Genomic DNA, 14,573 nt, shown 5'->3' with positions numbered 1-14,573 from the left:
ATTCACATCGTGACCCTTGTCTCTTTTCACCTGTAGTTCTGTGGATGATCACCTCCAGCCTACCGGCTTCACGCTCTCCAGTCTGAAGCTCCCTTCTCACCAACCTGTCCCCTCCTGCCTCGTCCCTGGTCTGCTCCAAGTAAACCTTTTCATTAGTGTAACTCCAGTCCCCTGTCTCTGTGTTCTGAACTTGGGTCTGGCAGTTGTCAAACCTAACATTGGAGTCGTTTTCCTCCTACCAACTGAGCTAAGGGCGCCCCTAATTGTCTTCAATTTCGAAAAAGAAACTCTTCACGGTGCTCAGACATCTTGCTGTTCGCGTTCGTGACTCGATAACACGTAAAAAAAAAACAATACAACGGCTCCATGTCGTCCTAGCTAGACTGCGACTGTTAGTTAGCTCTTTAGCTAAACTACCTCGTGTCCATTGCTCGCACACACGGGGTTATAGTTTTACTGCTTTTTCTCTCCGAGTTCAGGGGTATTTCGCTGCAAAGTAATCCTTATCTTGATATTTATCTCAGTAGTGCCTCCACATCTTTACACCACTCAGACAGCGACGGCACTAGTAGTGTATTATAAATTCAGTTTAATTCCTTCACAGCAAGACTCATCATAAAACAGCGAGTTCAAGAGTACATCACCGCGGCGCGCACTAACATTCCGTTATATTTATATGATAAACATTGAGCAGGTCCTCCTAGCAAAGTTGCACGCGACTCCCGCTTCAAACGACAGAGGGAGCGCGTGCCATCTTTCGTGTCTGAGTTTATGTGCGTGTGTGTGTGTACGTGAGCTTGTGTGTATGTGAGAGAGAAAGGGAAAATCCGACTGCTGCTACCACCGAGCTGCCTGCTCCTGTTGAGGAGAAGAGGAGGAAACATGAGCTCCAGGAAAGGTGCGTATATCCTTCAATCTCTAACTTGGCTTGGCTAACCACACTTCTGTTTGTTATTCATCATGAAATGTGGCGGAAGTCACGCGTGTAGGTAGCTTAACGGGGCACGTTAAACGACGTTACCAGACCCGTGCCAGCCAGCTTAAGAGCCTGATGGTGTGTGTTTGTTCTCTCCCTCTCACCGACCCTACGACACCCTTCCCTGGACTCGGTTGTCGGTCATGCCCGTGGATAAACCTAACCTCACCCCGGCAGTGATGGCCATCCAGGCCAGAAAAAGAAGGCCGAAGGGGAAGAAAGACAGAACCGGTACCAATCGGAGGTAAGCGGGGCGGCGGTGGTTTATGACTGTACGACGTAGTGAGAGTGGATGTGAAGTGTTTGTTTGCCGGGGTTTGGTTTGTTGGCAGCGGGTTCCTCTCCGTGTGACGCCGGGCTTGCTGCTGGTGCGTCGGCGCTCGAAACTGCGCATACATATGGTCAAAAGGCGTGTATTTTCCATCACACAAACCGGTTCATTTGCTGTGTGTAGGGAAGTTGCCATTTACGTTTGATGACTCAGGCTGGGTACCTGGGTGATGAGCTCCCCATGGGGTCCACACTTGCTTTTTCTTGCAACACTTGCATCCATGGTAGCCTTTAGTTCAGCTGGTTAGGCTATGTATTTTTTATCCCCTTCAGGCTTTAGTTCTGATTGACTCCTCATAGATTTTCTGACTGGGGGTTGCAGAAGAGGGTTTGACAGATGTGACAGCTCATTTCCGTGGCCCCTTTGCAGTAGTGATGGCAGTACCTCACGGACAAGGAGTGACGTTTGAGCACCATCGTCTTGTCTCTTTAAGGTTCTCTCAAATAGCATAGTTAGTGTTTGATTATGCAACTTAACTTAAATATTCAAGAGCATTGTTCACTGGTTTCGTGCGGCAGTCTTGCAGGGGGATATGTACGGGTATTTCAGCGTGATTTCCCCAGCGTGAGAGTGCAGTTGCAGTGGGCTGGCGTGTGAGCAGCGCAGTGGCTCTGTAAAGTGCATGCGAATTGGAGTGGGAAGAGTGGGGGCTTACTTCATGGCATGATGCTATTGGAGCGACGTCACCGGCTGCCGAAGAAGGCATCAATTTGGTGTTGCTGCTGGGCTGCAGGAATGTGCTGAAATTCCCAAACACCTACATTGAAAAATCCAGCAAACACATGTGTGCCACAAAAGAAGTCCATTCATTCATTAACCCAGTTGTCCGATAATGATGATGTCAGTGTGTAAATAATTCCATGGGCTGTATTTTCACCCCTTTCAGAATTTTTCCCACCCAGAAGAAGCTTTATCGTAAATAAATAAATGAATCTAGTGGTGACATGTTGTGGACGTGGTCTTGCCTCATGATCAGTGAATGCTGGAATATATACAGCCGGGGCATAACTCCCTGAATTACTTTAGATTTAAGTATATTCTTTAAAGATATTCACAATGAAGTAGGTCAGCAACTAACAATTGATTACTTTATTGGTTAATCTGCTGACTATTTTCTCAATAAATAGATGAATTATTTGGTCAATAAATATTCAGCTAATAGTGAAAACATTCTCTAAAATCGATGTCTTAAATAGCTTTTACAAGAGTCACTGTTTGATTCAATGTCTGATAGACAGAATTGGAACTGCTTAAAGACTGCAGAATAAGATGGATGGACAATTATCTCAAGACAATGATCAACATGGGAGCAACAGTGGGAATCAATGAAGCATTCATTTGTAAACAAATAGAAATTATTTGTACACGGTCCACATAATGCAACATTCCCATAGCTTTTGGGCAGATCTTGCGGCCTTCACTAGTGGATGGAGGTCTGTCCCTTTTTTTTCATTAGTTTTTTTCCCATATTTTTATATTGCCTAATCCATGCTAGTTGATAGTACTTACTCAGATGTTTAATTTGGATTTATGCGACAAAGGCTGCTAAAATGTTTCACGTATTGAACATTTACATATGATAATACTTTCTTTAAGTGAAATCCAAAATAAGTATATTATGCGCAGTATGATAACCATTGAATTTTTGTTTATTGAATATCGCGTGATGACCCTGCTCTCGATTAAATGAAAACATTTGAAATTACAATGTTCTGAACCATACTGTACTATGCAGACTGATGTGGGTGTAGAGCAGCATGTGACAGATGTTGTGACCTGGAGTCAAACTTGAAAGAACTTTTTTTTAAAGGAATACTTCCCCCATATTGAACCTGCGTTCTATCATTATAAAATGGCTATTTATATGTAAGGAAATAGGTTTGTCTTGACTCACTCTTCACATGGCCCAGCTTTCCTGAAATCCACACCCCACATTTTACATAGGCTTGCTCGGGAGTGACGCGTTTCGCGTCATTCCCGAGCAAGCTATGTTGGGCCCGAAGACTACAGACCCTCTAGTTCCTCACATTTGTATGCCAACCAATAAGGAATGAGGGAGGCGGGACCTCCCTCACGAGATGTAAACAGAAGGTCCGCCATGTTTCTTCCCCTCTAAGCGACAGAACTAGACAGACAAAAACCTACGACCATGGCAGAAGCAAACGTTCAATTGGATATGACCGAATTGGATTTTTTTAATCTAATGTTGGATTCGGACATTCAGGGCTATTTGTTCGAGCCAGAATATAGCGAGGAAGAGTTGAGAGTAATAGAGGAGGAGGAGGCTGCTGCTGCAGCGGCTGCAGCAGCTGCAGCCTCGCTTGTTGCAGAAGAACCGGAGCGAGCTGGGGTGAATTGGTGGTGTACTTGTTTGCTTTGTTCGCCAATGGACAATAATACAGAATCGCTGTGCTGCAGCGAATTTCAACGATGCCAGTTTCTTCTGGACGAAATGGCGGAATCTGGCGAGGACGGGGCGATATGTGTTACATCTCACCCAGGCTTTATGGCTCATCTCAACAGATATGTTTTGGATACGTACTTCCAGACACCGAAACTCAATTGGAGACGCCAGCCAAGGCCCGCCGGGAGAAACGGACGTCTGAGCATAGAGTAAGTGGGTTTTTTTTTTACTAACAAAGCTATTTAAAAGTGAACACATTGGCTACAATACAGTTTTGAGTCCCGGAGTCATGACAATGCAGTTATCTAAAGTAGCCAATCTTATTGGCAGAGCATAGGCTACGTTACGTTAGCTTGATGTGCGTGTAATGCTACTCAAGGCACAAGCTACAAGATCTTATTTGCTAATGTTATTCTACTTCTTTCTTAGACAGTATCGGCTCACCGCCTACCGCCACTTCCTGGAGTGGATCTTGAAAGGCGAGAAACTCGGCAGAGGCAACCGCCTTGTTTTGCCAACGTGTGTTGTCCAGGTCATCAGGACAACATATCCATCACAAGACGGACAGTACCGTGGCTACCAAGAAGAATTGGACAGTCAGGACGAGCTGTGATTATTGTTGACATAGCTACACGTTTATTTTTTTGTACAGTTTCTATTTTTTGGACTAATAAAACTTCAAATTCATGTTGGTTGTTGTGCTTTGTTTATTAAACCATGTCATGATGTAACTATTATGTGAGGGATAAACATAAGTATTGCAAAGGGTAAATAGTCAATAATGCTTAGCTTTTCTTACACCATATTGCTGTGTAAAACATGTGCTCATTCTTTATAATTTTCATATTACTGCACCCAATTTTCCCAAAATAGGAAATAACAGAAATGTTCACAAATAAACATGAATGCTTTTGATCTTTATCAAATCTGCAAACTAATATAATTTCCTGTGGACGGAAGTGTCACACATACAGAGGAATGACCCTTATACTAAAGTAGGCCTACTGTATAAGATAATCATTGATTTATAGTGGGGAGAAATGGTTCAGTACAAATACTTGATATGCTGAGCTGCTGTGATTAGCAAATGTTTTTATGCTGTGCAGTAACAGTCATCTTTTATGGATACATTCATACAGTATATGATGGCTGTATGCTGAACCTGTTTTGCGCCTTTGTGATTTATACCACATACATAGTCCAAACTCAGAGTCCAGTGTAAAAAAAAAAAATATTTTATTCACAAAGGAAATGTACCAATATATAAACATTACAAAGCTTTGATTAAAAAAAATGCTTTAATATAAAAGATAAGTTAAAATAACATGTACAATGTAGCCGTAAGGTTAAATATAAAAAATTAATAGACCAGTCTTTTTTTATTAAATCATTATCTCTACATTACTTCTCAAAAATGCTCTAAATGAGCTTTTTTTTTTATTGTGAATTTGGTAGAAATGTTGTCAGTATTTTATATTATAAAATCAAAATGTTCATTTTACTCTAAGAAATGCCTCTAAAGCGTGTAACAAGAGACACTGAACATTCAGAGTGGTCTCTTCGGCAGAGTATTCATATCAAAGCAGTTATGTTTCTATTGTCCAATATCACAAATAGTCTTTTGCTTCAGTGGGCTTCACATTCGATGCATGATGACTTGAGAGGAAAGACTGGATCCACACCATCGCCGCATCTCCACCAGGAAAACCTAGAAGAGGACAGACAGAAAAACCAATGAGCGAGGCAAAGTGAACATAGATAGTGAACATGTTGGAGAGTAGAAATAGTACTATCCTGAGGTTGTTGAAATTCAGATGTCCCTCTCAAGGCGGCTTCCAAACAGCCACTGAAGCCTCCTTTGTTGGTTTGGGCACTAGTGACAAAAATACATTTGACATGCTGTTACTTTTTCATAATAAATACTCTAACCATTCAGCTAAATCAATGAGTGAAGCAAAGTGAACATAGATAGAGTGAACAGGTTGGAGAATAGAAATAGTACTATCCTGAATGATGAGATTCAGCAGATATTGAGGTTGTTGAAATTCAGATGTCCCTCTCAAGGCGGCTTCCAAACAGCTACTGAAGCCTCCTTTGTTGGTTTGGGCACTAGTGACAAAAATACATTTGACATGCTGTTACTTTTTCATAATAAATACCCTAATCATTCAGCTAAATCAACCAACTGTGAGTAACCAGGGAAAATTATAATTGTATTAATTGTGCCACTTTTACTACAAACCTGTGGTTGTGGCCTGCATCCTCTTGACCGTTTTCCATTTTGCACCCCCTTCATCTCATTCCCTGGCGTTTGGGAGGAAATTGAGCTCTATCTCTCTCTTGGTTGTCCATTGATTTCAATGATGATGTCCACTTTAAACCGTTTTGAACAGACCCAGGCTCCGTTTATGCAAGCTCTAGGTACTGTCAATGACGATTCCACCTTTCCTATCCGACAATATGGCTATCAGCGTTAAAAAAAGCAATGCCACCTTCAACAGACCCAGGCTCCGTACAAGCAAGCTCCAGGTAGTGACAATGCCCATACTACCCATCCCCATGGAATATTGGTACTTGAGTAGTGCATGGTGAAAGACCTCCTCCTGTATGCAATAAAATAGAGGAAAAAGATTATGAAAATGAAAACATAATCATTAGGGGTTGATTTTGTAAAGTATTACATTTTGCTAGGATAACTATTCTCACCAGTATGTTTGAAGAGGGCCATCTGTTCCATGTCTTTGAACACAGAGTTTACAGGCATGAGAGTAGAAATAATTCTATCCTGCAGAGTGATGCAGTGGATTTTGAAGTTGTTGAAATTCAGAAGATTGTCCATGGTCAAATGTTACTCTCAGAAGCGGCTTTTAAAAGCAGCCACTGCATCGTCCTTTGGTGGTTTGGCCACTGGTGCAATGTTGGGTGGCAGTGCAGGCTGGGGCAGGGCAAGGGAGGATGTTGGAACCTTGTATAGAATGTTTCGGTTCCGTCTTCTGTCCAAGACACTTAGGACAAGAGTGTCAATGAACTGGTAGGTGTGTGGATTGAAAATCTTCTTCAAGACCCACTGCTTGGATCTCTTGCAATACACCTGGTTGGAGCGTGGTTCTCCTGCAAAATAAATGAAAAATTATTATAGATAAAGACTGAAAAAGAAAACATTTGACATGAAGTACTTTTTAAAAATAAATACCAAACTGAGTAAGCTGTGAAAATTCTATTCTCATTTATAGTGCCACTGTTTCTACAAACCTGTATTGGTCGTGGCCTGCTCCCTTTTCACTATGTTTTCATTGTGCTCCATAATTGCGAGATGACCCCTTTCTCTCATTCCCTGGAAAGAAAATCCCTGGCGTTTTGGGAGGTACTTGAGCAGGGCACTGTGAAATACCTCTAGTGAACCTGTATGCAATAAAATAGATTGAAAAGATTATGAAAATTAAAACATAATCATTAGGGAGTTATTTTGTAAAGGAATCAAGCTTATAAGGAGAACTAGGATATACTCACCAGTGTGTTTGAACAGGGCCATCTGTTCCAAGTCCTTCGTCAGCCTTTTGTCATTGACCAACAATGAGAGATTTTCAAACACAAGAGAATCCTTCTTCATCCATTTGCGAGTGCGCAGCTCCTGGGCTGTTAGAGGCGCATGTTCACACTGGTGTGTTTGTCCGTCCTCATCTTTCCATTCATGCACATTACAGACGTGGTGTAGAACGGACTGCCATGTCCTTTTCACTTTCTGTATGAAACAAGTATTATGTACAATTATAAGACTATACTATAATTTTTCTCAAAAAAAAGAGTATCACTCACAGATGAACAAATCCTTACCTCTGTATCACCCTTGCTTGATGCACAGGCATACCACATGTGGTTTATGATTGACCTATGAAAGCAAAGAAAATTAGTAATTTGGAAACTTGCAAAAAAATTAAAGCTTGGCACTTTAAAAAACCAACACTGACCTGCTCCATGCACCGAGAAATTCGTTCCCTTTTTTCCTTCCTTTAGTCTGTATCTTCTTCCTGAAACCTGAATTAATAAATGTAAAAGAAGGTTGGTTACCTCACAACGACATTTGTTTAATTAATTTTGCATTCATGTACAGTACAGCCAAAGCCAATCTTTTTATCTTTAATATATTTAAACCACTCTGGGCTGAGTGCTGAGGCTGCAAAGCTCTGGACATGAAGTGTGCATGGGGGGAGGGAGGGGCTGGAGAATTGCGTAGGATTGTATTTGGGAGTTTGTGTACAGTTAAAGCAAAATAGACGTACCTTTCGCAGTATGCCAGATGTCAAACTCATGCTGGACATCAGGGAACTCTTCTCTCATGATCTTCCGTATTGATGAGGAGCGGTCTGTGGTTAGCACCTCAATATCCAAGCCTTCACCCTGGAGCTCCCTCATGCCCCTCTTGAAACCGAGTGGTTCCATGGCAACAGAACTGCCAGCTTCAGTAGACTAGAAAATAAAGTTTAATAGTTACTTGAATTGAATCACAATTTTTACAGCAGTAATTGTGTTAATATATTATTATTTTCCACTGTTTATCTTTTATTTACCTGCAGTAGTTCTGTGTGAAGAATTTCCTTGGTGTCATCTAACATGAAGGTATAATGGCAGTACTTTGCACTGAAACCTGGTGTGTCACATCTGCCATCACCTGCCAAGTGAAGCGTCTTCCCATCGAGCTGTTCCAGGTACACTCTAGCCAGGATGTCTTTTCTCTGTTTTTGATAGAGATCTTCAATGGCAGGGTGCAAGTACGCCTTCTGCATCTCATAGAATGTTGTCTCTGAGATCATTTGAACTTGCATGGTCTTGCACCAGTCCGACAGTTCAGTATACGTGCCACCTTTGAACAGAACAGCTGCTGCTGAGAGGAGGTTCACTTCTGCCACTCCCCTAACGTCAGGCGATGAAGACCAAGTCCCTGAATGGCCAACAAGACATGTCCACTTCACCTTCCGTTGCGCCCCACAGTCAAAGACAGATTTTGATGACACTGGATTGCCGCATATCTGACAAAATTTGAAAAGGGACATCAAGCAGGACTCATTGACAATGATCTTCTTTTCTTTCCAGTCTTTGGTGCTTTCATCTTCTGATGATGATGATGACGTTGATGTGGGGGTGACGGTTGTGTCGGGCTTGTAACTTTCATCTGCTTCACCGATAGTGCTAAAGCTTGAATCAAGCGTCCCAGGTGTGTCTGGGCACGATGTCTGTGAAACAAAGAAGAGGTTTATTTTTAATAGGAAAGCTGACCAATTATATTATTGTCCTTTAGAATGATTATTTGAGTTATAAAGTGTTATCTTGTATAAGTATCATATTGGCAAAATATGTGATTTCAATCATTTGAATTCCTGAAACTCACAGGTTGTCCTTGGTCAGAGAGACTTTTTACTGGTGTAGATGTCAAATGTAAAGTGCCAGTCTTCAGCGGGATGGAGGATGCAGTCAGAGTCAGTGCGCCAGTGTCCTGTAATTACACATGCATATAGTTTGTCATGTTTTTGGTACCATTGAAGAACTAATTTTACACCTAAACCAAACCAATTCATTCTAGAGACACACACACACAGAACGTCTGGCTGTTGATCAATCAATGCTAATTTGACACACACACACACACACACACACACACACACACACACACACACACACACACACACAGAGACAGAACGTCTGGCTCTGGATCACTCGATGCTAATTTGAGACTGGGAGTCACCAGGAATGATGCAAATTAAATGGGTCTTCTTTGAAACGCTGATGAAGTCTAGGGTGTTGCCCAACACCTAAGGTAGGCTATCCCATAGACATTATAAAGGCATTATAATGTGTATGGGCTATCGCCTCACACCTTCGGTGTCTGACATGCATTAGTCTGATTCACAGCAGGTCCTTACAGGCCCATAACACATTATGATGAGGAAATACACATACATACTCACAAAAAATTAACTTAGGGACAAGAATAAAATGAAAATACATTTGCTTCCACAACACACACACACACACACACACTCTCTCTCTATACTGTACACACACACATAGCTTACCACAATGCTTGACAGTGTGTCTTGGGAAGTAGACTTGTCTTGTAATTGACCTCCTGATCCCAAAATCCCAGCAGCTGAAGCAATCGGATTCTGAAATGTCACCATAAAGACAACAGTTGTTATTATATCACTCACTGGAAATGATAGCCGGGTCCTTCCTCCTAATTGTTTCTGCCCCCAGAAAATCACAACACTTCACATGAAATAAATGGAATTCACCTGATCTTTAAACATGAAATAAGTATTACTCATTTTTACAAAAGTTAGTGGGGTAAACCTATAACCTGAAAACCTTGTTTTCTTTGCCTCGAGAACAGACGTTTATAACAGCGAAAATCAAAGCAGGTTTACTTTGTTTTTGAACAAGCTTAGCAAGTTGCCCCGATAGCAGCAAAAGTGTAATTTGTAAACAGAAATATAGTAAAATATGACGAGAGTCTCACCTGAAGGCGAATCCGTTTAGCTGCGGTAGGAGCATGAGAAGGACCGGCCTGTTCGTCCTCTTCTAACGGGGCCACAGCGAAGACAGACGGAACAGCTGTTTCTAAAAGAGTAGGCCGGGTCCACTTCATGCCGGCCAGATATCCCTTAAAGTCCTCTTGTTTGAAATGGAGACTGCAAACTGTTTTTATTTTTAGCATTTCAATACCGGCGTCTTCTCCGATGTTGGGATGTTTTATCGCCCGTATCCATAACTTGCAACGCGCACTGTCTTTTACCGGAAAAGCATGAAAACTAACAGTCCGTCCCTTCCTAGACTTTTCATTGCAACCGGGTACAATACAATATGTCGGCATGTTTGCGTTGTGAAAAACCGTGAAAAACCAAAAGCAGAAGTCTGAACAAGTCAACGTATCACAGGGATATGTTTACACAAAATTCCCCCGCCACACCACTTTTATAACAGATCCTACTTCCGAGTCCAAACGGAAACAGGGGGGCGGGGCAGCAAGCTGGGAGCGAGCGCGGTGCATTGTTGGAGTTGGAGGATTTATTAAATTTGACCTAGAGGGAGGCAGAGAGACCATAACAACACTCTTTCTGCCTTTTCTCAGGCTAGGATGAACCGATTTACATTTTTTTTTCACATTTATACTACTTAAATTGTGAGACATCGTATAACCTTCATGTTTCCACCGGGGGAGTAATTCTTTAAGCCCAAGGCCACAGGCATTTACCTTGTGGAGCTTCTTTGAAGTGGGGGAATAAATGACACTTGACAGGCCGCTCAGTGATCTATCCAGATTAAATTCTAGGATTTCTTGTCCAGTTGAATCTCAAAAGAGTCACGTACAACTGCAGCATCTTTGTTGTTTTTTTCTGCTCTCTTGTTCTTGGCCTCTTTCTCTCAGACGTTCATCCATTTATTTGTTTCATTCACCCCTGTTTTGAGACATTATGCTGGGATCAGTACAGTCAGCCAGACACTCCCCACACACACATTCAAGCTCTAAAATTGTCTTCCCTTACACACACTCTCACTTTCAAAGAGAGAGTTCATTTTTTAAGGGTTGTGTGATCTACTTTGATCCAGAGTCATTCCTGGCATTTGCTAAAGGGGCTTCACACAGCTGAGCTTTGTGTTCACACTTCAGACACATGTATGCACATACACACACACACACACACACACACACACACACACACACACACACACACACACACACACACACACACACACACACACACACACACACACACACACACACACACACACACACACACACACACACACACACACACACACACACACACACACACACACACACACACACACACACACACACACACACACACACACACACACACACACACACACACACACACTTTCCACCAGAAATAGGCTTCAGAGCAATGTGTACTCAGGGGGGAAAAAGGTTCAGCCAATGCATTGTCACTTGACTTCGATCACTTGAGTCTTAAGCTGACACAACTTCCCGTGTTCAAGCTCATTCATTCAGACACACGTATATATGTAAATGCAAGTTGGGCCTATCTTTCCTCACCTACTCCACCGGGTGACCTCTCTGACATGACCTCGCTCGCTTTGTCCGGCCAATAAACACACACGCTAACTACTAATTTAACAGCGAGAGAGAGAGAAGATTACCTGTAGCTTAGATGAACAGATCGTGATATCTTACCCGAGGACTTACCTGAAATACATGGGAGAGAGCATAACCAAATGGGTATTATTGTTCTCCAAAAGTCCTCTACTCGGGATGGAATTTCACTTTGCCAGGGTGGTGCTGGGGATTATATGAAATCACTAATGTTTGTAATCTGTTATTTCAGAGTAAAAGTTTAGTTTTACTGCTCGCACAGATGCAACAAAAATGTGTAGATTTGCAAAGATTTTCTGTTGCTTAGAAGAGTCATCACTTCCTGCTGTGCCTACAGAATTTAGGTTCATTTGCTATTCTGTTTTTAACCATAGTTGCATGGCTCTAATCAGTGATTGGTAAACTCTCTCGTCATTAGTCACGGGAATATATTTAAATTAGGCTACATACCACGATTATCCGATTCCTGGCCAAAATGATTTATTTAGGATAATTGTTTATTTGCTGAATTTATTATGTGGGGACAATGGATCAGATAGTGTAGTGATGGGATGGATGTTCGTAATTCAGGTGTGATTTTCTTAATTTCCCTTTGACAGATTTAAAAAAAACAAGCTGACATATTTGTTGTTGTCTCATCCAAAGAAGAAAGTGCGTTATTCGTGAGGGAACACATGCTCTGTCTTTGCCCTGAAGTTTAAGACCATCAGCGCAAGCAGTGAATCAGTCACATGTAAGCTGTGCAACTAAGTGAATTGCTGAGCAGCCCATGTTTTTCTACGCATGAAACCAATCTATCAGCCGCGCAGCTACAACTCTCTGGTCTTCAAAGCCTTTTAATCACATCTGTGCAACCTGCCTAGTGCCTACCCAACAACATGTTGCATGCTGGGGCAATGCAAGCAAAATTCAAAGACACAAGTTGTGATTTTCAAGCACAGAGTTATTTTTTGGATTTATCTCTTAAAATAAGTAACACAGTATGTTTGACTGTGTGAATGTATGTAAACATAGATGTGCAAGTTCTGTATGTGGAGATGAGTAGTAGGGAATTCTTTGAAGTGATTTGTGGCCCAGAGGAAGAGTTCATACAGAGTTTACTTTGATACACCTTCTGTTTCCATGGTCAAACTTTTGCTTCAGTTTTCCTTTGAAGTTCAGGCAATTGCATGCGAAAGTTTCCTGATCTGATCTTTCATATCTCTATTTTCTGAACAACTTTCTTGTTCTTTCAGTTTGTCTTACTGATCTGGCCCTTGATATTGTGTGTCCTCCTGCATCCACACTATTCGCGCTTTACTTTAGAATTATGTAAACATCTGCTCAAATGATCAAAATCCTTCGTGATTTTCTCTACTTATGACATCTATTGCAGTATGTCCGTCCTGGGAGAGGGATCCCTTACTTTGTCAACTCTCCCTGAGATTTCTTCAAACATTTTTTTTAAATCCCGGTAAAGGTTTTTTTTACTGGGAGTTTTTTTCTCAGCCGAGCTAAGGGTGTAAGGGCAGGGTGTCATATTGTATCATATTGTATGGAATGTAAAGACCACTGAGGCAAATGTCAATTTGTGATATTGGGCTATACAAATAAAACTGATTTTGTGTGTGTGTGTGTGTGTGTGTGTGTGTGTGTGTGTGTGTGTGTGTGTGTGTGTGTGTGTGTGTGTGTGTGTGTGTGTGTGTGTGTGTGTGTGTGTGTGTGTGTGTGTGTGTGTGTGTGTGTGTGTGTGTGTGTGTGTGTGTGTGTGTGTGTGTGTGTGTGTGTGTGTGTGTGTGTTCCTAATCACATGTTCTCATCTGATGGTGTCTGTTATTCGAGGAAAAAAAAGTTGGGTAACTAAAAACTAAAGATCTCTAATAAAGGTTCCCATTCTTGCAGCATCTCCTCGACCAATCAGTGGCTACTACCTTCTTATAGAGATGAAAGTGATTGTGATAAATCTTTAGATTATTTTTTCAGCTTTAAAATGCGACAATACGATGAAAGGTAAATGTCCATTCCTAGTAATATCAATAAAAAAAACGTGAATTCTGGCAGGGTTCCTATAGTCACGGCTCCTAGCTTTTACACTTTCCCTTTTACTGTTCATGCCTTTTGTTGTTATAGTGTTGTCATAGAAACACTGGCTGGATGACTTCAGTAGACTTGTACAATAAAAGAGCGAGTCCTAGTCACCATGATTACAGACACAACAATGGTGCAGTAGTTTGGAGGCGTGACAGAGTTTGCAACTTTGTACCTACAAGAAAATAATAAGAGTTTTCTGTTCTCTGGCCTTTTTTAAAAAATGCCAGGTAATGGTGCAGATACATATGAATGCAGTATGTTATTGTAGGATACTCATAACTACATGTTCAACCTCTTGTAACAGTCCAACCTTTGATTATAGATCAAACATTTGATTTGCCTTGTTGAATATTACAGATTGTATCTCTGCTTTTCATATTGGAAGACGACAGCTAATGGCACATTTTCAGTGTCTGAGGCTTTGATGTGTATTGCCGACTAGATTAAATAACTGTGGATCCAGCCATACTAAATCAGGCTGCGGGGTTAGGATTGTGGAAGTGATATAAAGTGAAACCAGCCTATAGCATTCATTAGTCATAACTCTTCCAGACACTGCTGAGTCTAAATGCTAATATTCTTCCTGGGATGTATATCTGTCAGCCTGCAGTGGCTTTAGTAGCACCAAGGACCTTTCGGCATGAAATTAACTGACTCT

The 14,573-nt window shown here is 41.5% G+C and overlaps 2 protein-coding genes across 3 annotated transcripts in view; one reads left to right on the top strand and one right to left on the bottom strand.

Moving 5' to 3' along the window:
• Positions 1–820: 820 nt before the first annotated feature.
• srpk2 (SRSF protein kinase 2) overlaps positions 821–14,573 on the top strand; it is a gene marked incomplete at its 5' end in the record, with an annotated part of 67,954 nt that continues 54,201 nt past the window's right edge. Inside the window, 2 exons of one of the 2 annotated variants that reach the window (XM_080027398.1) lie at positions 821–898; positions 1,154–1,220. In XM_080027398.1, coding sequence (XP_079883524.1) covers positions 883–898; positions 1,154–1,220 — 83 coding nt within the window. Of the gene's footprint in view, positions 899–1,119; positions 1,221–14,573 lie in introns of those variants that run through there. The other variant, XM_080027397.1, reaches the window with a different exon arrangement.
• Positions 4,999–10,613, bottom strand: LOC307250351 (uncharacterized protein). Its single transcript, XM_080027401.1, has 12 exons — positions 10,226–10,613; positions 9,783–9,872; positions 9,098–9,202; positions 8,280–8,942; positions 7,992–8,178; positions 7,680–7,746; positions 7,546–7,600; positions 7,222–7,453; positions 6,964–7,113; positions 6,418–6,822; positions 5,954–6,314; positions 4,999–5,820 (listed from the first exon to the last, which is right to left on the bottom strand). The coding sequence occupies exons 1-10, from the start codon at positions 10,577–10,579 to the stop codon at positions 6,566–6,568; spliced, it is 2,160 nt and encodes a 719-aa protein (XP_079883527.1). The 5' UTR covers positions 10,580–10,613; the 3' UTR covers positions 4,999–5,820; positions 5,954–6,314; positions 6,418–6,565.

Source organism: Ammodytes marinus (assembly GCF_949987685.1).
Source record: "Ammodytes marinus genome assembly, chromosome: 5".
In the NCBI taxonomy this organism is placed as follows: domain Eukaryota; kingdom Metazoa; phylum Chordata; class Actinopteri; order Uranoscopiformes; family Ammodytidae; genus Ammodytes; species Ammodytes marinus.
The sequence above is the reverse complement of the archived record's forward strand: the minus strand, read 5'-3'. Positions and strand labels throughout refer to the sequence as shown.